The sequence below is a fragment of the Miniopterus schreibersii genome (genome assembly GCF_964146895.1).
Source record: "Miniopterus schreibersii genome assembly, chromosome: 10".
Lineage (NCBI taxonomy): Eukaryota > Metazoa > Chordata > Mammalia > Chiroptera > Miniopteridae > Miniopterus > Miniopterus schreibersii.
Window position 1 is genome coordinate 68,520,750 of NC_138110.1, and position 24,680 is coordinate 68,545,429.

A 24,680-nucleotide genomic window follows, 5' to 3' on the forward strand; every position below is an offset into this window, starting at 1 on the left:
AGATGCGTTTGGAGCAGCCAGGACTCCGGTGACGTGTTGTGATACCCGCACCACCTAATAACTGCTCTCGGTAGGGATGTTGACTAAGTCCATTAAGTTTCTCGGGAGAGAATCATCTTTGCGGATGCAACTGCCCAACAGGAAACAGGCTCTCAGAGAGAATTCTACACCGCCCCCCCCGCCCCCGCAAATCCCATTGGCCCTCTGCACAAGCCGAGCCACAATCGCTCCTGCGATCCGACCCATTCCGTTCAGCACCCGCGGCCGCGGACAGCTCCCGGCCGGTGCTCCGCAGCGAGCAGCCTCCCGCCGGCTGCGTCGGGCCCCGGGCTCCCGGGCGCGCTCCCCCCCGCCCCCGCCCCCGCCCGCGCCCCCGCCCCGCTCACCCCGCGCTCCGGCGCGACTCCCAGGGACTCCCTCTCGGGCAGCCTCTGCAGCAGCGCCTCTGGCCTCAGTGGCTGCGCGGCCAGCATGCGTCCCCGAGCAAGGGCCCTTCCCAGCCTGCACAGACTTCGAGTTCTCCTGATGCTGTTCCGTGAGTAACGTTTTGGCGACCGCGAGGGCCCAGGGCGCTCTCTGCGGAGAGTAGAGCCGGCATAGGAAAGGCGGGAGCTGGAGATGTGGTCCTTAACATTCTGAGTTGTTTTTATTTTTATTTTTATTTTTTGGAGGGGGGTAGGGGTGAGGGTGGGGGAGGGGGCGGAGGGCCTCCCTGCTATTGGAGAGGAACTCCCCAGAGAGCCACACACCTGTGTGCCAGATCCCAGACACGGCGCTGTAGGGACCGGCTTCCTGGGGTCAGAGCGTGGGCGAGAAAGACTTGGTTCAAAATCCTAAGATAAAAAAGGGCAGTCCTGTTATAAATTAGGAAAGGCTTAATTTTTAATTTTATTGTTTATTATAAATGATCAGCACTGGAGCTGCATTTGTTGAGGCTAGGCTAGAGAAAGGGCTAGCGGAGCGCACAGCAGTCGTCAGGAACTTTGTCTCCCCAGAGTCCGCAGACCAGGATCCCCAACCGTTTGCCCCAGGCGAGGCGCGTGGGCTCGCTGAGCCCCAACCCAGAGGATTCTTTCCCCCCCTCCCCTCCCCGCAGATACAATGGCTCGAGTCATGGCAGAGCAAGAAGTGGAAAATCTCTCAGGCCTTTCCACTAACCCCGAAAAAGATATATTTGTGGTGCGGGAAAATGGGACGACATGTCTCATGGCAGAGTTTGCAGCCAAATTTATTGTCCCTTATGATGTGTGGGCCAGCAATTATGTCGATGTAAGGAACCGTTTCCTTCCCAGCTTGCTCCTAGGGCTCCAGGGGCGACGGGCACCCACCCTCAAGGCCCTGTGAAGATCTGGGTCGCCTGCCTTGCCCCCTTGGCCCCTGCAGGCTGCTCCCGAATGCTGCATGGGGGTTCCGGCTTGTAACGCCTTCTGCTCGCCCTGCCTGCTTTGAAAGTAACCCCCTCTCTCTGCTTCCCTAACGGCGGGGTCTGCACGTAGAGCCTCTAACCGCATGTTCCCGGACCTGGGATCCCGCGCGCAGAGGAGCGCCCAGGCGCGCAGCCCGGAGCCCGGACGCGCGGCCCTGCGCAGCCCCACCGGGCGGGCGGGCGCGCTGAGGGGTGCGGGCGTCTGTGTTCCCAGCTCATCACCGAGCAGGCGGACGTCTCGCTGCCCCGGGGAGCTGAGGCGCAGGGCCGCTGCGGCCACAACGAGTCGGAGCTGCAGGTGTTCTGGGTGGACCGCGCCTACTCGCTCAAAATGCTGTTTGTAAAGGTAATTCGGCGCCTCGGGGGCGCAGACCCCCCGCAGGGTGTGGGCGGGGCCGCCCCTGGGTTTCTCCGCCCAGCAGCCGCAGGGGCCATTGACGCGCGCCTCCCGCGCTCCGCAGGAAAGTCACAACACCTCCAAGGGACCCGCCGCGACCTGGAGGCTGAGCAAGGTCCAGTTTGTCTACGACTCCTCCGAAAAGACCCATTTTAAGGACGCAGTCAGCGGTGAGTAGAGGTCAGCAGGGAGCCTGGGAGAGCAGGGGCGCTGCAGAAGCGCAGGCGCGGAGGCCGAATGCCTCGGGAAATTCGGAGAGCTTCTGGACACCGATCCGGCTTGGCGCTCCCAGGCCAAATGTCCCCTGGCTCGTTCCCCGAGGCAGAGAAGCAGAGGCGCAGGTGGGTCCTCTGGGCCTCAGGCCTTGTCCCTGCGCGAGGAACCCGGCCGGGCACCTGCGGGTCACCCGTGGCCGGCCGGCTGCCAGGTGAGAGGTCTCTTGCCAGGGCCTGGCTTACCCTGGCTGCTTCAGGCGGCCTCACGGTTTGTCCTTTAGGGGGGGCAGACAACGACAAAGCGGCGTCTTCCCCTGCACCCCGGTTCTTCTCACGCTCTGAAACTTGAAGGGGGCATCATGACTCTCCTTTCTCATCAGGGTTCGAGAGGCTTCAGTGCGCTTTTGCGGTTGCAGCAGGGCTCCCAGCCCTCCTCAGTCATCGACTGCAGCCACCCCCGAGTGCATTCCGAACCGTGGCCTAATTTATTAGCTGTTTCTGCCCATCATTTTAACCACTCACCCAGATTCTCCAAAAATATCGTGGCCAGAGGAATGTCCATTCCCCAAATAACAGAGTTTGCATTTGCAGGCACTGCCCAAGGCCACGTTTGAGTTAACTTATTTGTTTTGTAAATTGTCTCATCTATTCATAGCCAGGCCTTCTATCACCTGAGCACCTGAGTTGGGAAAATAGTTTTATTGAGGATGTGAACTACATATGTCATCTTTCCCTTCTCACCCCTTTTATCATCACAGTAAAAAAAAGAAAAAAGCAAAAAAAAAGCATTTTCATCTCTTCATCAAAATCCCCATTCAAGCATTTTCCCCAGAAGTCAGACATGCTATGTTGAGGAAGGTATTTTATTCTTTGGGGACCAGTGTGAAATGTGGAAAACCACATCACTGTTCTGCATCCTTGGAATCTCCGTTGTTAGGTTTTAAAGAATAAATAGGGTTGGGTTTTTAGGCATCCATCATGCTCCTCTTCTAAAAAGAAATCCCAAAACTTCCCCAAATTCCAAATTAATGTTTAAGGAACTCCTGCTCAAGAAGGAATGGGTGTTTTTGACACCACCTGATGCCACAGGCGGAGCCCTAGCCCTGACAAGGTGTCGCTGCCTTGCTACACAGATGATTGGAGGGGGTCCGGAGCTGAGAGGGAAGGAGGGTTCTGCCAGCCAGAGGGGCCTAACCTTTGCAATGTTGGGTCTTCCCTGCAGCCGGGAAGCACACAGCCAACTCCCATCACCTCTCTGCCTTGGTCACCCCAGCTGGGATGTCTTATGAGTGTCAGGCCCAGCAGACCATTTCACTTGCCTCCAGCGATCCGCAGAAGACGGTCACCCTGATCCTGTCTGCGGTTCACATCCAGCCCTTTGACATCATCTCTGATTTTGTCTTCAGTGAAGGTAGGCTTGGGGGGGGGGGGGGAGATGGGAGAAGAAAGGGAGGTGGGAAGGGGAAGCTGATATCCAGATGGCTGTGGAAGGGGACCTGCCAGGGTCCCAGGCTGCTGCCACTTGGATTTCCTCTAGGCTGACATGCCACTGCTTCTCCTGCAATATTTTTCAAAGGCTAAAGGCAGTGAACTGAATCATGCCAACTTCCTTCAATGGCTCTTCTCTCTTCCCTCTCTCCCTTCCTCCCTCACTTCATTCTTCCTTCCCTTCCTTTATTTCTACATCTTTCCCTTCCCCCCTTCCTTTGCCAAAAGTGGAACCTTGACAGGGAGAGAGGTGAGAAAGTCAGCTTGGAAAAAATATATAATTTTGGTTTAAATCTTTCAATCAAGAAGTAGTTTAAAATCTCAGGTAGTTGCCTAGAGAGCCATAAGTTGGAGAAGGGTTGTTGCTCCTGTGGGCCTCAGTTTTTCCATGTTCCCTCAGACGCTTCCAGCTTTAGGTTCTACCATGGTGAGTTCAAGATTTTATGTGATTAGAATGCAATAGGGGTGTGTGTGTGTGTGTGTGTGTGTGTGTGTGTGCACATGTGTGTAGGTCATTTGAAGACCACAGAGGAGAATTATGAAGACCTGCCTCCATCCAGCATGTGCTCTGTGGGAGGGATACCCCCAGGGCCCCAGGGAGGCCTGGGTCCTTGATCTGCCTGCTCTGGGTTGTGGAGGAAATGCTCCTTCTCAGTCTGTGCTAGCCTCTGAAAGGGGATCAGGCAGGTTCAGGGCATCCCCATACTCCTGCTCTCTGCCCCCCAGCAGAGGTAGGGCATGACAGGGGTTCACCTCTGTGCAATTTGTGCAAGTCTAGGCACAATTTCCACTGGGCTAAAGTAGGGTAAGCGAAACCTCCAATTAACTTGTTCTCTCTCTCTTGTCTGGGGGAGGTTGTTTCATATTCTGTGGACTCCTTGTGGTTAAAAAATGGGAGAGTTTCTGATTGCTTTATGGGCACTTTCCTTTGGGCAGGGGCTCCCTGGATGAATACAACTATTCCAATGTTCAGGATGTTAGGGAGTCCCCATCTCTGTCACACACAAATCATTGTCATTTCCCAAGGAATCCAGCTTTCATGAAATGCCCTTCCACTCAAACTCTACTGAATAGATCCCCCACCAGGTGACCGTTCATAAGGCATTTGAGAATTCCCATGTTCTCGAGAGAAGGGCCAGCTTCTTTTCATCCTTGTATGTTTAGTGCCTGATACAGTGCTTGGCACATGGCAGATGCCCAGTTAACTTTGGCTGAATTGATATCCTGAAGCTGCTCACTCAATTAATAGAGACTTCCAAACACTTCTGTGCCAGGCAACTCAGAATTGAATTGATTCTGTAAAGCAGTGCTGCACTTAACTGTTCTCAGAGAAGGATGGGCTGTTCCATTTTAATGTGTTTTCTAAAACATTGAGACTAAATTGTGTGTCAAGACCTTAACATTTAAACACGATCTGTTCGATTACAGAAGTATTTATACATGTTATAATGTCTTTCTTAAACTAAAATATTAAATACAATTCTATGTAATTGGACTTGTGATTATCAATGACCGGGAATTTACTGTGAAAATACTGGATTGTGTGGTATCAACCCCCAGGGTCGTATCATAGATGCTTTGAGTTTACAGGGGTCCTTTCAATAGTCTCGAGGGCCTTTTTTGATTCTGCTGGACAGCTGCTCTCAGGCACTTCTTTACTTCTTGGTAGTACTGGCACTGCGATTGCTGTTTTCACTAGTTTCTCACTGCAACCTCGCCCTAACCCACTCTGGGTATTTCTAAGTTGTTGTTCATAGTCGTTCATGGACTGAGAAATCTAATATCATGAATGTTTAGAATTGTGCACAATGCAAGAGTAAATGAATTCTGAATAAGACCAGAGCTACTTTCCTAAAAACTGTTAAAGTTCATGGCATGGGCTTAATGACATCTTTTGTTTGAAAGCAGTTTTTTACCCACTTCCAGGTCCTAGATGTGCATGATAGTCGTAGAGAGTCTGCAAACATATATAGCTTCCTAAATGCAGATATATTAAGCACAAGCAGATTGCACCTGTCCCACCAGGCCTTTCTGGGTAATAATTAGGATGTTCCCTTTTGTATTGTGTCCTGGGGTTTAAGCCTCTCGACTCTGCTCTGGGAGCAGGCAAGCCCCATTCAGAGCCACTCACTGGATCTATGCGCCTTTGTGTGGTTGGGGCTCTTTTGTTCCTGGCTCCTCCCATCTGAGCCTCTCAGCACCTGCCCCCCACTGTGTTTTGTAAGAGATCTTTTCATTTGATTTGGTGGAATTTGAAAGATTTCTTTTGGCCCCCATCTCCCAAAATAGACGCTCAGGAGGCTTGGCTGTGTTGCTGATGCCTGTGTGGATGTGAGTGGAGTGTGTGTGTGTGTGTGTGGTATCTGGTCATACATCTGTATGCCCACTGCAGGGGTGTGTATATGCAGTTGATCATGTGTGTGCAGGACCCACAGCATCAGGGTTTCTAACGAAGAATCTAATCCTTGTGTGAGGGCTCGTACCTGGCAGCCTGCAGTTTCACTTCGGCCTATTTTATAGACTGAGAAACACAAAGAAGGGTCAGTGAAGTGGATTAGTGGACACTGGCAGGGGCTTCTCTCAGCCCAAATGGGGGTTGACATCTTTATCACACAAATCCCTTTTGGGCTTTGAGCTTGGTTACTACACCAGTCCCCAAGGAACGCCTCCTAGCCCAGCATGTCTCCAACTGCAGTGCACACGAATCTTCTGCAGGTGTAAACTGTGGTGATCTTTCTAACATGCGGAGTCTGGTTCAGTAGGTCTGGGGCTAGGGCCCATAGTGCTTGCTCCGTTTCTAGCAAGGCCCCTGGTGATGCTCCAGGTCTGTGCAATACTGTGGAAAAGCTATGACCATGAGCAGCAAGAACACACAAGACTTATTGGGCAGTGCTCGGACGGGGTTGCATGAGAAGGGAAGCCCTTTGCAGCCTGGGGCAGTCCAGAGGGAGGGACCTCATGGACCACCATCTAGAGCAGAAGAAGAGCACCAGTCCCCTAGGGAGGAGGAGGAGCACTGAGGGGGGCTTACCTGCCTCAGGTGATGTCTGGTACCCCTGGAGCAGGAGCACTGAGAGGGGTTTACCTGCCCAGGTGATGCCTGGTACCCCTGGAGGAGGAGCATTGAGGGGGGGTTGCCTGCCCAGGTGATGCCTGATATCCCTGGAGGAGGAGCATTGAGGGGGGTTTGCCTGCCCAGGTGATGCCTGGTACCCCTGGAAGAGGAGCATTGAGGGGGGTTTGCCTGCCCAGGTGATGCCTGATATCCCTGGAGGAGGAGCACTGAGGGGGGCTTACCTGCCCAGGTGATGCCTGGTCCTCCGCAGCACAGTGAGGAGTCTGGGTCAGAGAGCTCTGAGGGGCAGCAAAGAGGCTCTGGGCCTTATAACCACAAGACCCTATCTTATCAATGGGTAACAGCTGGTGGTTGGGGTTTGTTATGCAAAGCAGGCAGGCTCTAAATGGCTAAAAATCTGCTTTTGGGGCTGTTTTGAAAATAATTGGATGTGTAAAGTTTTGAGTTTGGCGCCAGCGGGCTTTTCAGCTAATGGGTCTCAGTCAGTGAAGAAATAAACCACCTGGGGGCGGATACACAGAGGCCAGGTTGGCTCATTTCCATGACAAATACATTTTGCGTGTCATCTACCCCCCTGCAGTTCAAGGCACCCCATGAGGCTCAGTTGAGGTGGATTAACTTGTCCTCCCACAGCTAATACCTTGTGTGTCCACCTTTGAGGGCCCCAGGAGATTTCCGTCCGTCATGGGATGGGGGATGCCACACTAGGAGGGAACAGATCAGCCTGAGTATTGTAATAGCTTGAACTAGAGGCAACGTTTATGGATAATGGCAGGAGAAACATGATAGAACACAAGGGCACCTCTGCTCCTCTTTATTAAAGATTCAGATTTTACAAGCATTTAAAAGTTACCACCTATAGGCTGGCCCCCCTTTTTTAATATATATTTTTTATTGAGTTTTAGAAGAAGGGAGTGGGATAGAGAGATAAAAACATCAATAAGAAAGAAACATCATCGATCAGCTGCCTCCTGCACACCCCCACTGGGGATCGAGCCCGCAACCCGGGCATGTGTCCTGACCGGGAGCGAAACCAGTGACCCCTTGGTTCCTGGGTGGACGTTCAGCCACTGAGCCACACCCGGCCGGGCATAGGCTGGCCCCTTTTTAATTCTCAAGGAGGAAAACAAACCAGCCTGTGAAGAAGGTGCCGAGAAACTGTGGCTTGGAGAAGTGAAGCTGTTGGTGAAGGCTGCCCTCCTACTGGCTGCCAGGGCCGGGGCCAGAACCTGTCTTTGGGTATCAGATCCTGGCCCCTTAGCCTCTCAGAGCCTCAGCTGCTTCTGCTGAGCAGCTATAACCAACATGTGGGGGCAGACACCTTTAGAAGGGTTGTCTGGCACTCTGAGCTCATGAGCCCTTTGTCATTGCTGCTGACAGCATGATTGGGAGATGTCACCTGCTCTGTATTTTATCCAGAACTGTGGGAGAAACGATTTGTTTCTACTGGAAATGAACATGCCTTACCTTCCTCTGTACACCACCCCCAGTATGTGCCCTGTGGCTGGTGCCACCAATGCAGGGAGGGTTGCTAATGCTGATCTGGAGGGGTGTGTAGACCTGTGACTTACTCACCACCTCCCAGTCAAGAAACATGTCACCCTGAGTAGCTGCTCCTCAGGCCTCCTGTATAAGCATCTAGAGGGAGGCGATTCTGTTATTAACACTGCTGAGAACTGTGTTGAAGGCTGGAGTATGGAGCCCCAGGGCAGGGCCACGTCGCTGGTCCATCTTAGGGCTCTGTGTTCCCGGTACTGTCCTGGAACATAGTATTTCAGTGTAGGTTTCCCAGAAGCTGATCCTAAGGATGTATGTAGGCGCAAGTAATTTATTTAGGAAGTCAGTCTAGAAAGCACTGATAGGGGATTGGAGAAGCGAGATAGGAAGTCAGGGCAGTCCACACAAGTGCGTTAATGAGCAGGTTACTACTGCAGGCACCTGGGGTCACGCTGCTGGAACCTCTGGGAGAGGCTATAGAACCCACCTCAGTTATCCCACCTGGATAAAACACGGATTCGGTGGTATCCCCCAATCATGCTGTTAGGAATATTAGAAACCATAATAAGAAGCTCACGAATTCAGGGTACCCTACAGCCTTTCCAGTGGCTGCTGGATGGAGGGACAGGCATTGACTCTGGGACATCCTACTTGCCTTGTAGTCAAAACCGGTGGGAATGTGTGGCAATGGTGAATGCCAAGGGGACAAGACAGTGTCCGTGTCTGCTGTACCTAAATACTGGGAGATAAGCTATAAACTTTCCCTGCCCTGTGGAGCTTACGGGCTGGCATCTCCTTCTTGTGCTTGCCGTGTGCCTGGCACAGGGGCACCAACCAGAATGGCTTCTATCGCCTTTTTTATCACTAGTGCTTGCATCTTGGTGAGAGTATCTCCTTGTCTCCAGCCAAAGTTCTCCAAAGCCCACTCATCTTAATAACTCCTCAGCATACAAAATACATTTTGCTGAGGTTACAGGAGTTCAGAGAAAATATGGAAAGGGGCAAACCCCTTCCTTTAGCTGCCCTATCAGACTGTGAAGGAAGCCCAGACAGCAAAAGCTGTCCTCCTCCTCGGACAGAAATAGTCTGTGGCGTTGGCAGAGCTGGAGAAAGCAGACAGCTTGCCCCTTGGCCCATTGCCCATCTCAATGCTGTTCGCTTGGGGTACAGTGAAGACTTCTTGGACTGTGTGCCTCAGGGAGTAAATACAGCTCTGAAATGCTGTGCTCACAAAACGAAACAAAAGAAAACAAAACACACAGAAAGCAGAATCTATGATGAATCGAGATTTTGGCAGGGAGGGGGTGCACAGGTTTATGGTTGATGGGACCATAGTTAGCAACCTGAAGCTGGCAATAGATGACCCCTCTGCTGTCTGATCTGTCTTCCCAGTGACTAGGCTGGTTGTTGCCTTAGCCACCCTGGGCCCGTGTTGTGTGCTCTAGGACCCTGAGTCCAGCCAGGATAGAGGCATGAGGGACCCCAAGGCCTATAGAGGTGGACAGGAAGTTAGGGGTCTCCAAGTGTCCAAAGCCAGATTTGATCTGGGCTAAACCAAGAGATGCTCTTCTCCCAGGCAGAGACCTAGGGCCTCCCTTGTGTTATAATCCGTGGGTGGTATAGTCAGTTTATTGCACCACATCTTAACAGGGGTTTATAGGGTTGGTGGATAGAGCTCAGGGGGTCTGCAAATTTCAATGGGAAATATTTGCATGTTATTCCCACTAATTTATAATTAATATTTAACATTTCCTTCTTTTATAAAGGAAAGTAACAACCAATCGTAGTATTAGTAGTACCTGTGACTTTGTTGCAAATAGAAATCATATATATATATTTTAATATCTCTTTATTGATTTCAGAGAGAAGAAGGGAGAGGGAGAGAGAGAAAAACATCAATGATGAGAGAGTCATTGATCGGCTGCCTCCTGCACGCCCCACACCGAGGATCAAGCCCACATCCCGGGTATGTGCCTTGACAGGGAATTGAGCCGTGATCTCCTGGATCACAGGTTGATGTTCAACCGCTGAGCCATGCTGGCTGGGCTGGAAATCATATTTTCATCTCACATTAGTTTATGCAGATCTTGCAAATAACATTTTTCTCACTTCTTTGTAATCACAGACAATACATGTGTGTTAACAAAGAAGTACATATATTATTGTCTCCCAAATTATTTTAAAAAGTTTTGAGCCCAAACGGGCATAGCTCAGCGTTAAGCGTCAACCTAGGATCCAGGAGATTGCGGTTCGATTCCCGGTCAGGGCACATGCCCGGGTTGCGGACTCGATCCCCCGCAGGGGGCGTGCAGGAGGCAGCCGATCAATGACTCTCATCATTGATGTTTCTCTCTCTCTCTCTCTCTCCTTCTCCCTTTCTCTCTCTGAAATGTATAAAGATGTATTTAAAAATAAATAAATAAAAATGTTTTGATAGCTGAATTTCAGTGTAATCTGTTTCCTGTATAACCTATGTATTTTATTTTTATGCATTTATAAGTATTATTCTGAGAAGGGGTTATAGAATCATCATACTAGTAAAAAAGATTACAACCTCTGCTTTAGTGGGTCGTGACCAGCACTGTTTTAAATAAAAAGGAATAGAATAGAGCATAAATTATCAGGTGCACAAAGTAAGGGTAACTTGTTTTATAAAACTTTGGTTTTAGTTATGTGTGTGTTACATATCTCTTCTGACTTGTAATGTAAATGTTTCCCCCTAGGGGTCAGAGGCAGTTTGAAAATACTGGCTTAAGCCTAAAAGGAAAATGGGAGTCCTTTATGGGTTCACAGTCTCTCCTCTAAAACCCTTGATGTTTTTCAGAAATCAGAATATCATAGACTTTAGGAAGACAATACAGTGCATAGTTCATCTACAGGGGTCCCCTTATCCGTGATTTTGCTTTCCACAATTTCAGTTACCTACAACCAACCATGGTCTAAATATATTAAATGGAAAATTCCAGAAATAAACAATTCATACGTGTTAAGTTGTGCAATGTTCTGAGCAGCATGGTAAAATACCTCGCTGTCCCACTTCATCCCACCTGGACAGTGACTCCCCCTTTCGTCCAGCGTATCCTCACTGTATGTGCCCCCTGCCTTTAGTTGCTTGGTAGCTGCCCAGGTTATGACACTGACCACTGGGTATTGCAGAGCCTGGGTTCAAGCAACCCTTCTAGCCTAACACCACGCCACGTCCCAAAGCCCAGTCACTCACCTCACCCCATCTCCTCACGGGGCAGTTGTAGGATCTCACATCATCACACAAGGAAGGGTGAATACCTTACCATGAGGTGTCTGGAGAGAGAGCCCACAGTCACATAACTTTTAGTACCGTATGCTGTTATAATTGTTCTATTTTGTTTTAGTTATTGTTGTTCATCTCTTACTGTGCTTAATTTATAAATCACTTTATCTTAGGGGTGTGTGTACAGAAAAAAACACAGTATGTATATATGGTTTGGTAGTCTCTGCAGTCTCAGGCATTCACTGGGGGCCTTAAAACATATCCCTCGTGAATAAGGGGAAATAACGTATGATGGGAGACCCCAGAGAAGTTGAGGCAGCCCCCTGTAATCAAATATATTAATATATCTTTATCCCGCAGTGAAACCCGGGGATCTTCACGCTAGGTAGGATGACCGAGAGCCATGAGCAGTCCAATGTTAGCTCAAGGCAGGCTTTGCTGCCACATGAGTGGTAACAAATGACTTTTGGTTTCCAGAGCTTTGTGGATTTTGGAATGGTGGGGAAGGGACAGCGGGCTCAGGAATTCCCCTTTATTTGACCTCTTAGTGGAAGGGGATGGGTTAGGATGGGGGTTCAGTATTTTTCATGATACTTTTTGACATCCTCTTATTTTCCCATGATTATTTTTGAAATGTCCATAGTTTATTACTTCCTTTAGATGCCACTTTCTTTGCTGTGTTTAGTTTAGTTTTTATCCCCTAAAACTTTGTTAAGAGATAAAACTCATCTGGGTATTTTGCTGACATCTGCCAGGACTCTGATAACTGAATGTTGCCCTGTTTAATCAGTGTATTTTTAATTTATATTATGCAAAAAATATTGTGATTCAGCTTTAGAGTTGGTTGGGGAAATATTGTTTCTGAAAGAAACCTATCTTCTAAGAGGTTCCTTGAGAGAGGTTTTCATCTCCATTTCCCTTTTAGTCTTGGTGGGAGGACTTGTGACTTAGTACCTTTTCACTGGAGCTCACTGCTTTTCCTCTTTCTGATTTCAGAGCATAAGTGCCCAGTGGACGAGCGGGAGCAGCTGGAGGAAACCTTGCCCCTGATTTTGGGGCTCATCCTTGGTCTCGTCATTGTGGTAACGCTGGCGATTTACCACATCCACCACAAAATGACTGCCAGCCAGGTGCAGATCCCTAGGGACCGGTCCCAGTATAAGCACATGGGCTAGGGGCCCTAGGCAGGCAGCCCCCGAGCCCTGTCCTCCGCCTGGATCGGGCAGAGGAACCAAAGCACTTTACCACCTTGCACATGGGATACACCAACATAGCCACAGTCCAGCAGTCCTGGGTATCCAAGGCTTGCTTGGCCAGCACCCATGCTTACACCCAGGGACAGAGGGATCCTTTTGGATTCATGGGGTGAATGGCAGTTGTTCTTGCCATGCTGGGGGATGGGAATGGAGGGGGTCCGCCAGCTTTCATGCTCATGGTGGCGTGGCTTTGTCTCTCAAAGGAGCAACACACAACTCAGAAGGGTATCTGGCCCCAAACTTTACAGATTGGAAAGACAGTCCTTTTGGGAAGACACCCCTTTGGGTTCAGAGGACGAGGGGGTGCTTTGCTCCCTTGAACACAGCTGGCTTACCCTACACAGTTGTCAGTGCACACAAAATACAACCTCATGCTCCCTGCGGCAAGACCCCTGAAAGTGATCCATGCTTCCGGCTGGCATTCTGCATGTCTAGTGATTGTCTTGGGAATGTGCCACTGCTCCCCCAACCCAGTGACTTCACAGCACAAGAGCCCGTCCAATGTAACTATGCAGAGCTGTTTGGATTTCATAGTGTGCCGGGTCCAAGTAAGGGGACCTGAACAGTCCATCGATCCATGTGAGTTTGTTTTTTCAGAATGAATTAAAACACACTACAGTCTAAAGTTTGGCTGCTTTCTTGAAACAAGAAAACAAACCTGAAATGTTTCTTTGGCATCCAGAGGAGAGAGGGGAACGATGAAGACAAGACGGGCTTTTCCTGCCTGTGAGAGGAAAAGCACAGGAAGGGCAGGGAGGCATCGAAGGGGAAGCGGGCCTTTCCAGGTGGCAACACATGGATTTATTCTGACAAATATAAGTCGTTTTAATGATGGCACCTCTGGAACAACTGGCCTCATATTGCTTCTAATGCATCTTGGTCTTGAGTTTGGTATTTCACTCTGGATTAAAAAGCTGAACTGAACATGGTAGCCTAGGTGGAGTTTTATTTGAAGTAAAATGTAACTTATTGAAACCTCATTATTTGAATTTCCCTCGCTTTCTAAATAATCATTTTTTAGAAGATCTGAGTGGGGGAAGGGGAAGTCCTACTCTCTGGTTTGAAGGTGGAAATCCTCCCACCCCCATACAACCTCCACCATATGAGAGGCAGCATGAGTCCGTCTCCCCGAGCCTTCAACTGCTGCCAGGAGCCTACCCTTAGAAAGTCAGTGTCCCAGCAAATCTTGATGGGCATCGGCCTGCTGCTGTCCTATTACCCATTTGTTTGCTGCTCTTTCAACCTCAGTCTTTCCCTCTGAATGATCTTTCTTCAGTGTCTGTCCAGTGAGCAAAAAGCCCGGATTTCTCATAAAAGTTGCACATTTCACAGGGATCAGGAGATGCCTTTGGTGCCGGTGGACATCACCCATGGTTTACTCCATTCTGCTATCATCTGTCATCATCTTCCTACCCTGCCCCAGACTTGACAAGGCCTCTCCTTTTTAGCATCTCATGTATTCCTCCCCCCACACACCCAAACTTCATTATTTATTGGAACCATCCAAAGATTTGGGGAGAAATGGACACTTAGCTGTATCAATAAGTTAAACTTGTTTTCTGTAACCCCATCAGAAAAACTTTTAAAACTTTGAGTCATACATCTGAAAACGTCATATTTACTTAATTTACTTTCACAACAGTAAATTTGTGTGTTTTAAAAATTTACTTTAGGACTCTATTATTTTGGTATTGTCATTCACTCATTTATTCAAGAGTTTTTGAGCACCTCTGAGTGCAGGCTGTGTTGGGTATACGGTAGTAAACTTGACATCTCAGAGTCTATTGTGAGAGGATTGACAAGAAAACAACACACATAAAAGGACGTTCTAGAAAGAACACGGTGGTGGGCTTGATCCCCAGTTGGGGGCGTGCAGGAGGCAGCCGATCAATGACTCTCTCATCATTGATGTTTCTCTCTCTCTCTCTCTCCCTCTCCCTTCCTCTCTCTGAAATCAATAAAAATATTTTTTAAAAATAATAAAAAATAAAATAAATAAAAAGAACACAGTGTCCTGGCTCTTTTCAGAAGGTTGTCATGTGGCCACATCCCTGTGTCTAAGCTGACTAATTAAATCTTTCTAGGATCCATATTTCTTAATTCTCAAACTTGAGGCTGGTTTTTCCACCTGTGATATGCGTTATGCATAAAAAGCCACATTACTATGACTATCGTCGTTAATCACATCATCTCTTTCTAGCTAGCTGTCCTAAGATGATGTCTCAAGCTCAGCCTAGTTTCTTTGCACCTCACTTTATTTCTCTTTATCTTCATTATCAACTAAACAAAATAAAGAGGAGCCTGCTGTTTGGGCCGGGGGCAGGAAGGCCAGGAGTGCAGAGGGACGGACTCAGCCCTGGGCCTCAGCCCTGGGCTCCTTTCATGGCCAGAGTCATCGTCTTGCATTTCACAGCTGCTACTGCACCAGGAGCAAGCTGAGGCAGAGGGTCATCTCCGTGTTGCTCCCCAAGCTCAGAGATGAGAGAAAACAAAAAAACCCCTTTAACCATCATTTTTCATTTTTACTGGAGTTTTAAACACAAATTCCTCTGGGCACAAAAGTCTGTTGGGCCTGGTTGCTGGTCTGCCAGCCTGGAAAAGTCTGGCCAGCGGAGCCATATACAGATTTCTGTTGGGGGAGCCTGCGTTTCATTTAAATTCTGAGCACAGTTCTTTGCAGGGTTCCCCTATGCTGGGGAAAGCTCCCGGGAAGCTTTCTCAGGGGGCAGGGGAGACTTCGTCGTCCAGTCCGAGAAAGCCCTCTAAACTCTGACCGCCGGCATCTCACCAACTGCCCAATCTTTCCATGAACGAAGACGTGGCAGAGCCACGAGGGCATGGGAGGCAGCGAGAAAGGTGGAGGAATGGGGGGGAGGGGGCTGGGAATGTCCTGCAGCACCTGGTGGAGGCGGGAGCTGTGTGCATGCTCTGCGCTGTTTTCCTGGAGGGTCGTCCAGGCTGGCATTGGGCACAAACACTTCCCACAACCAGAGAGGCACAGCTTTATGTCAGTGTCAAGGTGCAGTCTGCAAGCAGCCTGCGTCAGAATCACCCCAGGGGCCACCGAAAAAACATCAGCTCTAGGATATCATCCCAGGCTGAGAGAGAATCTCTGTGGGAAAGCCTGGAATCTGTAGTTCTACCACACTCCCCAGGGAACTTTGTGAAGCAGTATGAAAACTGGTTGGAAATCATTTGCTATCAGCCTACCTGCAACATTAGCCAAAATATTGGGCTTCTTCATGCTCATATTCTCATCAGAAAATAGAGCTCATGGGCCTATCCCTGCAAAGTTATTTGCGGATTCACGACAGTGCATTTGAGTCCCTAGCACATTGCCTGGCACCCGGGACATGCTCCATAAAAGGTGTTATTAATGACATTTTCCTAGCATAGTTCTTGTTTTTTTAAAAAATATATCTTTATTGATTTCGGAGAGAGGAAAGGAAAAGGAGAGAGAGAGATAGAAACATCAATGATGAGAAAGTCATTGATGGAGCCCGCAACTTGGGCATGTGCCCTGACCAGGAATCGAACCCCGATCGCCTGGATCCCAGGTTGATGCTCAACCGCTGAGCCACGCCCGGCAGGGCCCTAGCATAGTTCTTAACATGTCTATTCTGACTTTACCTACCATGCAAGTTCAGGAAAGACCCAAAGGGGCTGATACAAAGGTTTTAAAGCTGGTATCCACAGTTTTCCATGTCAGTTTATTTTGAATTCAGAGTACGTTTCTGTGCAGGGATTTCCCTCGACCCCCAGCTCAGTAAACTACTTAGGTGGGGGAGTCCGTGAACTTGGATGGGAAAAAATCACACCTTTGGTTTTTACTAACCTCCTATGGAAGGTAGTATTCCCTTAATTATGAACACAGGCACCAAACCACTGTAGTATATGCAGAAATCTCCACATTATGCTGGTTGGAGATATCTCAAAAAGTCATTTATACTCCTTACTTTGAAATTATGGTAGATCTCCACAAGATTATGTTATTTAATGCTTTATAACCATAACAATAAAGTTTTTGATACTTTAATAGGTTTTCTTTGTAAGCTGATGTGTTTTACTTGATGCATTTAAAACCATTTTTTTCTGAGAAGGAGTCGGCTTTAGGCAGGCAAGAAGGTCCAGGGTGAAAAAGTAGGCCCAGGACTCCAGGGCTAGTGGTTTCCTCAGTTGTCATTTAAAGTAACTGTCAGGACTCACAAAGGCTCAGATTACAAATGAGATAACAGGTATTTGTTAGCACCGCCCATGTGTTTTCTAGACCCTGGTATGTTTAACAATATAGGTAAACATCCCTGCCCTCACGGAACTGAAACCTGTGTGCGCGTGTGTGCGCATTTATGTGCATGCGTGCGTGTGTGTGCTCTGTCCAGGTATCATGATCAATGCTGGGAGCCTTGGTTAGTGTGGCTTAGATGGGTCGTATAAGACCTTGAAGTCCCTTCCTGGCTTTACATTTTATTAAACGCTGACAATGATGAGGCCTAATTATTGAAACATTCGCTACCTGAGCAAACCCTTCAAGACAAGGAATACCTTTGCTTTGAAAGCAGTGTATTTTGACCCAGAAATCAGCAACTGCCCTTTTCTCAAGTCCTCCTTTGTCCTCAGTGGTGGTGTCTACACCACAGTCTTAGCTGTTTGTAGCCTCTGGGGATGGGAACATTTGTCTTTGGCTCCTGTCATCATGACGTTACATAGAACTTTATACCAACTCATTGGCATCCCCCAAGATCATAATGAAACCAGTCTTGGTTACTCAAAAGAACAATTTCGGGAAATCAGTAGAATTTCTAATCACACGGTGGGAAAAAGGCAAACATTTATTTTTATTTGCAAGTGCAGTTTCTGCCAATAGTTAGTGCTCACAAAACCTTAAGCTACAGTAGCTTTTGGTAAACCCAACGAATAGTTTAAAAAATACCCAGTGATAAGAAAATTACAGAAAAATTTCCATTACACTGTCAAAATGTCTGGAATCCAAAATCCACTATTTTCTGCAATGGTTTTAATATTTGTTCTGCTTGTAAAGAGATTTTATTTTTCTTTTCTTTCCACTACATAGTCCTGGCTAAATTAATACAATCTGATCCATGAACTTTTAGGACTGCCGTTTTCCGGATTTCGACTGTGTTTTATTCTTACATATTTATATTAATATCTTAATATTTTACATAAAACGTTGCCTTGTTGAGTTTTATGAAACAAAATTACAGATTCTATTTATGGTGAGGCATTTCCAGTTTGGGGGAAGACTGAAAACCTAATCAGTAGAAGGTCATTTTATGCCTTTTTTTCCTTTTAACTATAATAAATAATTAGCAACCTATTAATTACAAAAAAATTCTTAATTACGCTTAGAGCAACCAGAGCATTTTCATGAATTGAAACTCATATTTGTTACAGTATGTGAAGTCATTAAGAAAAGCCTCTGGTTTTCCAGTTTGGTAACAAATGGCTTTTGTCTGATGCATAATTAATAGAAACTAACGATGACTATGTAGCTCTTCCAGAGTTTTAAAGGCAAATCTATATTGGCCTACAGTTAACATGCAAATTCATCCAACAAGCAACACAAAATGTATTGTAGTAGTCATTCATTTTTATCAACATTTGAGAAGACCTAGTCAGCAGCACAACTCTCCTATGTCGGAAACACATTATAACATGGTCACAACTGAAGTCAGCTCACACCCTTCCTAATTCAGCCTCTAGGGTCAGTTCAGCTCCCGGCACAAAACATGAACAACAGTGATTAACACTGGTAGAAGGTAAATGCAGACAAGAGTTTGGTGTGCTAGCATCCAGAGTTTTAAAAACAGTGACATGAAACCAAACATCCTGCCCTGTTCTGTCTCCTTTCCCTTTGTGAGGCTGGGAATCTCACGGCCTTACTGAAACATTCAACTTGGGGAAGGGAGTCCAATGATCCTGGTACTAAAACTGTTCCTTGGGAGGGAAATTTGGCCACAGGGGGACGTCATACCCATTTGAGACAGGGCGCCAGGGGAAACATCCCGCTGTGCAAACACTAACAACCGTAAAGGAACATATGATTTTTCAAAATATTTAGCTTTCTCCCAAAGAGTCGCTTGGTGGTATACTGTGGCTCAAATATTATTTTTGGTTGGGTAAATGAAATGTGCACCACCATCACCATCATCACTCTTAGTGCTCCTTCCATCACATAAGACACTTGTTAAGATAAGAAAGATATTCTACTAAAGCTGACGGTGAGTGAGAGTCATTCAGTATTCAAAGTCCCTAAGAATCGTTGGTTCTCTGAAAGGGATACAAAAGTAGGAAAGGCTTTGTTCAAACTCCTGCTAGTAAACTAGTATTACTTCAACTGATACAATGGCTACGCGACATCAAAGTACTATAAATTATCAAAACTATCGTACAGAAAAGTTACAAATTCATTGCAAAATACATTACACTGCTACCATTAAGAAAAAAGTGCTTTTTGTTTTCCTTTCTTTTATTTTTTTTGCCAGAAAAGTATTCTTTCGATATAGAAAATCCTACGCGTTACCCTGCATGTGGCTAGGATGTATCGTAACGGAGTTTGTACTGAGTCCTTCTGATTTGCTGGATGAAGGGCTGGAAAATAGAGTAATGACTTATGAAAGCCGTGTCCCAAAAATGAGCGTGCCAGCTGTCGGTGGGGACACAAGATGCCCATTTAAGACACAAGAAGATGCCCTGGTCCGGGGAACCCTGCTGGTCATCACACTGTCCCACCATCAGCTGGCTGGAACACACAGGCCTCTGCACGTTCTGCGGTCTCCTCGCGTGCTCCTGAACGATTCTCACGTCCTTGCCCGGCTCGGTCACCTGCAGAAGCCCCTGCTCAGTGATGCCTGTATTGTCTCATGAGGGGCACGATGCAAGAAGGCGGGCCTGCCAGTTTCAAGAACGGATGTCCCAGGAGTTCCTGGGCTGTGGCCCTTTGAGAGGGCTCCCTCACCAACATCAGGTCTAGGAATCCCCGGAGCATGGAAGAAACCTGTGAAAACATCAACACCGTCCTGAGCACCGACACAGAGAGCCCACCCAGTTCCCTTACGGGGCTTTCCCGGCTCATGCCTGGGAAATTCATTCTACCGACATCGAATTCCAGGAAATCAGCTCGAGGACAAAGATGCCTTGGAGACAAAAGCAGGTGTTGCCTTTATTATCGCCTGATGTTTTCTTACCTCCTTCAAGTTTAAAACGGTAGGAGTGAATCACAGTGCAACGAAGAACGACAATTTATTTACTAAATAAAAATATAACGTTAAGTGGTAACAGCAGCTATTATAAGATGCTCGGGCACTGGCTATACTCGTCTGATGAAGTGTGGTATAGACACGGACTAGTTTTCTTTTTCTAACGACAACCAGCGAGGCTTTGTGAATACCCTTGCATGAAGAGACGCAAGCTTCTGTAAGGATATCTCGCAGACAGCATCTTCCCCTTGAATTTCTTGTAATTTAATTTTGAGGAACAGCTTACATACATTCAAGGCATAAACATTAAGTGTATATTTTACAGCAGGGCTGGGTTTTTTACACATATTTACACCTACTTACTGTCCAGCTCTATACAACTATAGAGCAATTCTCATTCTAGGAGGCCACCTCGGGGCCCCTTCCTGCCAATACCCATCTCCCTGCAAAGGATCCCCCCCATCCTGACCTCAACAGCACGAATCCATTTTGCCTGCACGCGTCCTTTACAGAAACGGAGCCGCATAGTCATGCACCGTCAGCTTTCTGTCCGGCTCCTTTCACTTGTCAGCGTGTCTGTGAGACTCAGCCCTGCGCCGCAGGAGTTTCAGTCCTGGTCATCGCTGTGAGGTGATCGCTGCTGACCTAGACCACATACTGCTTGTCCACCTGGGAAACAGCCTTGGGCAGTGTCCAGCTTTTGACCAGTCACCTAACGCTGCTCTTGCACTTGAATTTGAAGAACAGCACGTTCACTTACATAGGGCATGGGGCTCTCCTGATGCCATACTATTCCAACCCAAGGCAGGGAGGGTTTCATACAAGCAATCTAGTTGCTTCTAGTTGGGGAGGCAGTTAATAAACTACAAATAAACGGATGAACAAAGTAATTTCAGAGATACAAGCAATCTCCTGTTTGATACAAGCAATCTCCTTTTTTTTTTTTGGCCAGGTCCACACAACCGACATGAATGACTGAGTGATTCTACTGGGGCTTTTCCCTAAGATTTAGGGGTGAGGGGAAAGGAGATGCCACCATTACAAGCCAGTCTCCCGAAAAGGCAGCCCCACTCCCCTTCTGTTGCCATGAGGGAGATGGGAGGGGAGGTGGTGGGGGGTCAGTGTGTAGAGGACTGGTGCTGTGGAATGGCCCCTCTCAGAAAGCTCTGCCCCCACTGGTGGCCGCCTCAGTGGTGTCTTCAACTTAGCATCTTTTTCTGAGCTTGGGCCTACTTGGCGATCCTTGGAAAACAGGAAAGACGCTGCTTCATGCCTTGACCACGTCCCTCATTGCCCTGCATGGTCTGGCCCTGCCTGCCTCCCGGAAACAACCCTTTCTCCTGGCTCACTCTGCTCAGCCATATCAGCTCTCCATCTCAGTGTGGGAACTTTGCGCTTGTCTCTCTGCCTGGGATGTGTCCCTCCCAGATCTTTGCTTGGTTTTCTCCTTTCCATTCAGGTTCCAGTTTGGGTGACCCCTCCCCAGAAAGGGCTGCTGTCACTCGCAGCCTAAACGGGCTCCCAACCCCCTCGCCTGCACACTCCATCGCATCACAGTGCTGTATTCGCTTCAAGGCACGGACCAATCTCTGAAATTACTTTGTTCATCCGTTTATTTGTAGTTTATTAACTGCCTCTCCAACTAGAATGCAAGCTCCATGAGAGTCAGGAAATCTGGGATCTTGCACTGTGACAGCCCCAGGATTAGAACAGCCCCCGGCATGTGGCAGGTGCTCCATGAGGGAGTGTTGAGTGGAGCACCTGGTTTACTCTTGTCGCCAACCCTATGACGAAGAGCCAACTGTGCTCCATTTTACAAATGAGCTTCAGAGGTGGAGAGGCTGAACCCCTTGGCTAGTGAGTGAACAGTAAGAGCAGAGCGACTCTAATTCCACAATCCCTGCCCGTAAACCCGGATCTGCTCCTGGCTGTGATGTGCCAGTCTCTAAAACTTCAGGGAGACTGATAAACCCCAGAATGATTCTGAACTTCAGCAGCAGATGCCACTTCTCACCTTGTGCAGGTCCTTCACTCGTGGAGGTAAACTGTCCCGGATCCTCCGCATTGCCTGGAGGGGAGGCTCGTTGAAGTAGGGGGGCTCTCCATCAATCATTTCTATCACCATGATCCCCAGAGACCAGATGTCCACCTGTTAGGCACAACCCACTGGTTATTTCAGGCAAGAAGAACATTTTGCGATGTTGGATGTGCCCAGGGAACCAAATAGATTCATACTCATTCATACATTAACGTGGTGTTTACAATCTCCCAGCGTTTACAACAGATTTATAGGCGGAATCCTTGTTACCCAGTGCTTGCTAATGGTCTTCATTTGCCTTTTAAAGACAGCTTCAGTGAAGATTCTGACCACTGGGTATGCATGACTCTCCTAACATTCTGAAGTTTAGAAATTTATTTTTTTACCCTGTTGACTTTGGTGGTTAAGTGTCTATTAGAGCAAGCGAGAAAAACATGCAAAGTTTTATGTTATGGCCTGGCCGGCATGGCTCAGTAGTTGAGTGTTAACCTATGAGCCAATGACCAGAAAGTCACTGGTTTGATTCCAGGTCAGGGCACATGCCCGGGATGTGGGCTTGATCCCCAGGAAGGGGTGTGCAGGAGGCAGTCGATCAATGACTCTCATCATTGATGTTTCTATCTCTCTCTTTCCCTCTCTCTTCCTCTCTCTGAAATCAGTAAAAACATATAAAACATTTAAAAAAAGAAAAAAAGTTTTATGTTATGAAAGTAGAGAGGAAAGTTACATTTAAATTACAAAAAATAAGAGTTTTTGACATATTTATAACAAACTCCAAAGAGCTACATTGCACAACACAAAATATTCTGATTCTTGTACTGATTTGATTTTTAAAAATAGCTCCCCCCCACACACTTTGTATTTTATCATTTTGAAGCAGCGTGCACAAAACCCTGCTTTATAAAACATTTTCAGAAAATGGAGAAGAGAAAAAGAAGAGATGACAAGCAATTCTTTCTGAGTAAAGAATGGAGAGCCAGGACAATGAAAAGCCCTAGCTGTGCCATAAATCCCCAGCTACAGTCACTTCGCTGTGACGGTCTCATTACACTCCTTATCAGTTAGCTGCATTCCTGTTACAACCCTTGCAGTGACCTTCCCTGAGAATTTATGCTCTTGGAACCACAGTGAGAACAGTGAGCTGAGTACTCATCCAAGGGCAAGCAAGCAAGGGAAAGCGAGCAGAGTCCACCTCAGCTGATGCCAATATCCTCAGCTCATTGATCCGTGTCACCTTTTCTGTGCTTCTCCTCTCTTGGAATCGCCTTCTGCACCATAAGATGTGGAAACAGTGCGTGCCCAGCTGGGACGAGCTCCCCGCTCTGTGGGTCTGGTTCCTTGCATGCTTCAGGGCTTCTACTCACACGGGTCCCTCTCTAGAAGGTCCCTGGTTTCCACACAGCTAAGCCCTATCCCTTAAAAAAGTATGAGCAACTGTTTCCATTCCAGAGGAACCAGAAATTGTGCCATATTTTGAAATACAGTATTTATAAATGATTTTTTTCTATGAGAAAACATTATTGCTTTTCCAATGATTACCTCTACTTCTGGAGCTTTCTCTGACCCTTTAGCCTTTGAATCATTGCACCTGCTCATCTGTGTGTGTCTCTGGCCACTTTTCAAGTTGCACTACCTTGCTCGGTACATGTATGTCTGCCCCTGAGGGTGGGATCAAAGTTTGAACCAGTCTCCCCCAGTGCCAGAGAAGGATCTCAGTAAGCTCCCCTAGGGCAGTGTTTTGGCAATATCCTCGGTGTTGACCATCTCCCCTTCTGCCACAACCTGCTCTGTGACAAGTCCAGTGAGTGGGGGTCCAATGTGGAGTCAAAGGTCATCACCCTGATCTCCCGTGATCATTAACACCCTCAGAACCACTGTATCCCTGAGCCTGTCCAGGCCCTGCCTCTCTCAAATGACAGCTGTCATCCCCTTACCTCTGTCCCATAAGGTAGCCTAGAAATCACCTCAGGTGCCATCCAGTAAGGAGTGCCAACCAACGATTTCCTCTTCGGTACCTCTTTGGAAACTTGAGCACAGAAACCAAAGTCAGATAACTTTATCTGGAAAGGAAAGGAAAGCAACAAACTAACAACTTAAAAATACTGGCTTGGAGATCGAGAATACATATAGACTTCCAAATTCAAAACAAAACAGTCTCATTAACAGGCCTTGGGAATACTACTGACTGAGGGGTTGTCAGACCCTTTTATTGGAAAAGCATGAGCCATTTTAGTAGAAAAACTCTCACGGCTTGGCCATGCAAAGGTTTAAAACTCCTGCTGCTTATATCTTTTATAAAATAATGAAACCCAAATTTTACAAATTAAATATACTGCAAACAATAAATTCATTAAAATTCAAACCCACAACTTCAGTGTATCAGATGAAGTGTAAGTAAATTTCTGTTCTCAATGAGAGTTTTGTACAAGCTGCTGCAGTTAAGGTTCTTTTGCATTGAACACATTTAGATTTCTAAGTTAGACTTAGAGAGACTCAAAGAACTGAGAGACTCGGTTCTGTACGTGAATTACTGTAAGACCTCACTTATATAGGATGCTCTCAACACCAGCTCCCCTTTCCTTTTGTGTTCCTCCTCTGTTCAAGACAATGGAAGCTGCCCATGTGAACATCAGTGCAAGTGGAAATGTGGGCATCAAACCTGGGCGCTACCACTTGGTCACCAGGGGTGTGAGTGGCCACCCTAATGAGCCAATGTTTATGCATGTTATTTATCTTAAGTGTCATCAAATTTTTTAAAAAGCCTGAACACTCTTGCACTGAGCTTTTAAGAAAACTCTTAAGCCTGGCCGGGCGTGGCTC

At 47.4% G+C, this 24,680-nt stretch overlaps 2 protein-coding genes across 3 annotated transcripts in view; one reads left to right on the top strand and one right to left on the bottom strand.

Moving 5' to 3' along the window:
* LAMP5 (lysosomal associated membrane protein family member 5) lies at nt 1-14,272 on the top strand. Its single transcript, XM_081149223.1, has 6 exons — nt 1-535; nt 1,097-1,269; nt 1,641-1,772; nt 1,888-1,993; nt 3,261-3,449; nt 12,346-14,272. Exons 1-6 carry the CDS (start codon nt 472-474, stop codon nt 12,522-12,524), a joined length of 843 nt encoding a protein of 280 aa, XP_081005349.1. The 5' UTR covers nt 1-471; the 3' UTR covers nt 12,525-14,272.
* Nucleotides 14,273-17,420: 3,148 nt separating this feature from the next.
* Nucleotides 17,421-24,680, bottom strand: part of PAK5 (p21 (RAC1) activated kinase 5) — a 166,183-nt gene continuing 158,923 nt past the window's right edge. For both annotated transcript variants that reach the window (XM_081148684.1, XM_081148685.1), the window contains exons 8-10: nt 23,795-23,920; nt 21,837-21,971; nt 17,421-19,620 (exon numbers count right to left, since the gene is read on the bottom strand). In XM_081148684.1, the coding sequence (XP_081004810.1) occupies nt 19,465-19,620; nt 21,837-21,971; nt 23,795-23,920 (417 nt within the window). In that variant the 3' untranslated portion in view covers nt 17,421-19,464. The remainder of the gene's footprint in view (nt 19,621-21,836; nt 21,972-23,794; nt 23,921-24,680) is intronic.

Bases quoted from the DNA above. Each gene is read 5' to 3' on its own strand.
- LAMP5 (XM_081149223.1), top strand. From the start codon at position 472: ATGCGTCCCCGAGCAAGGGCCCTTCCCAGCCTGCACAGACTTCGAGTT. The intron at 1,773-1,887 runs GTAATTCGGCGC...CGCGCTCCGCAG, and splicing joins TCAAAATGCTGTTTGTAAAG to GAAAGTCACAACACCTCCAA. The intron at 3,450-12,345 runs GTAGGCTTGGGG...TTCTGATTTCAG, and splicing joins TGATTTTGTCTTCAGTGAAG to AGCATAAGTGCCCAGTGGAC.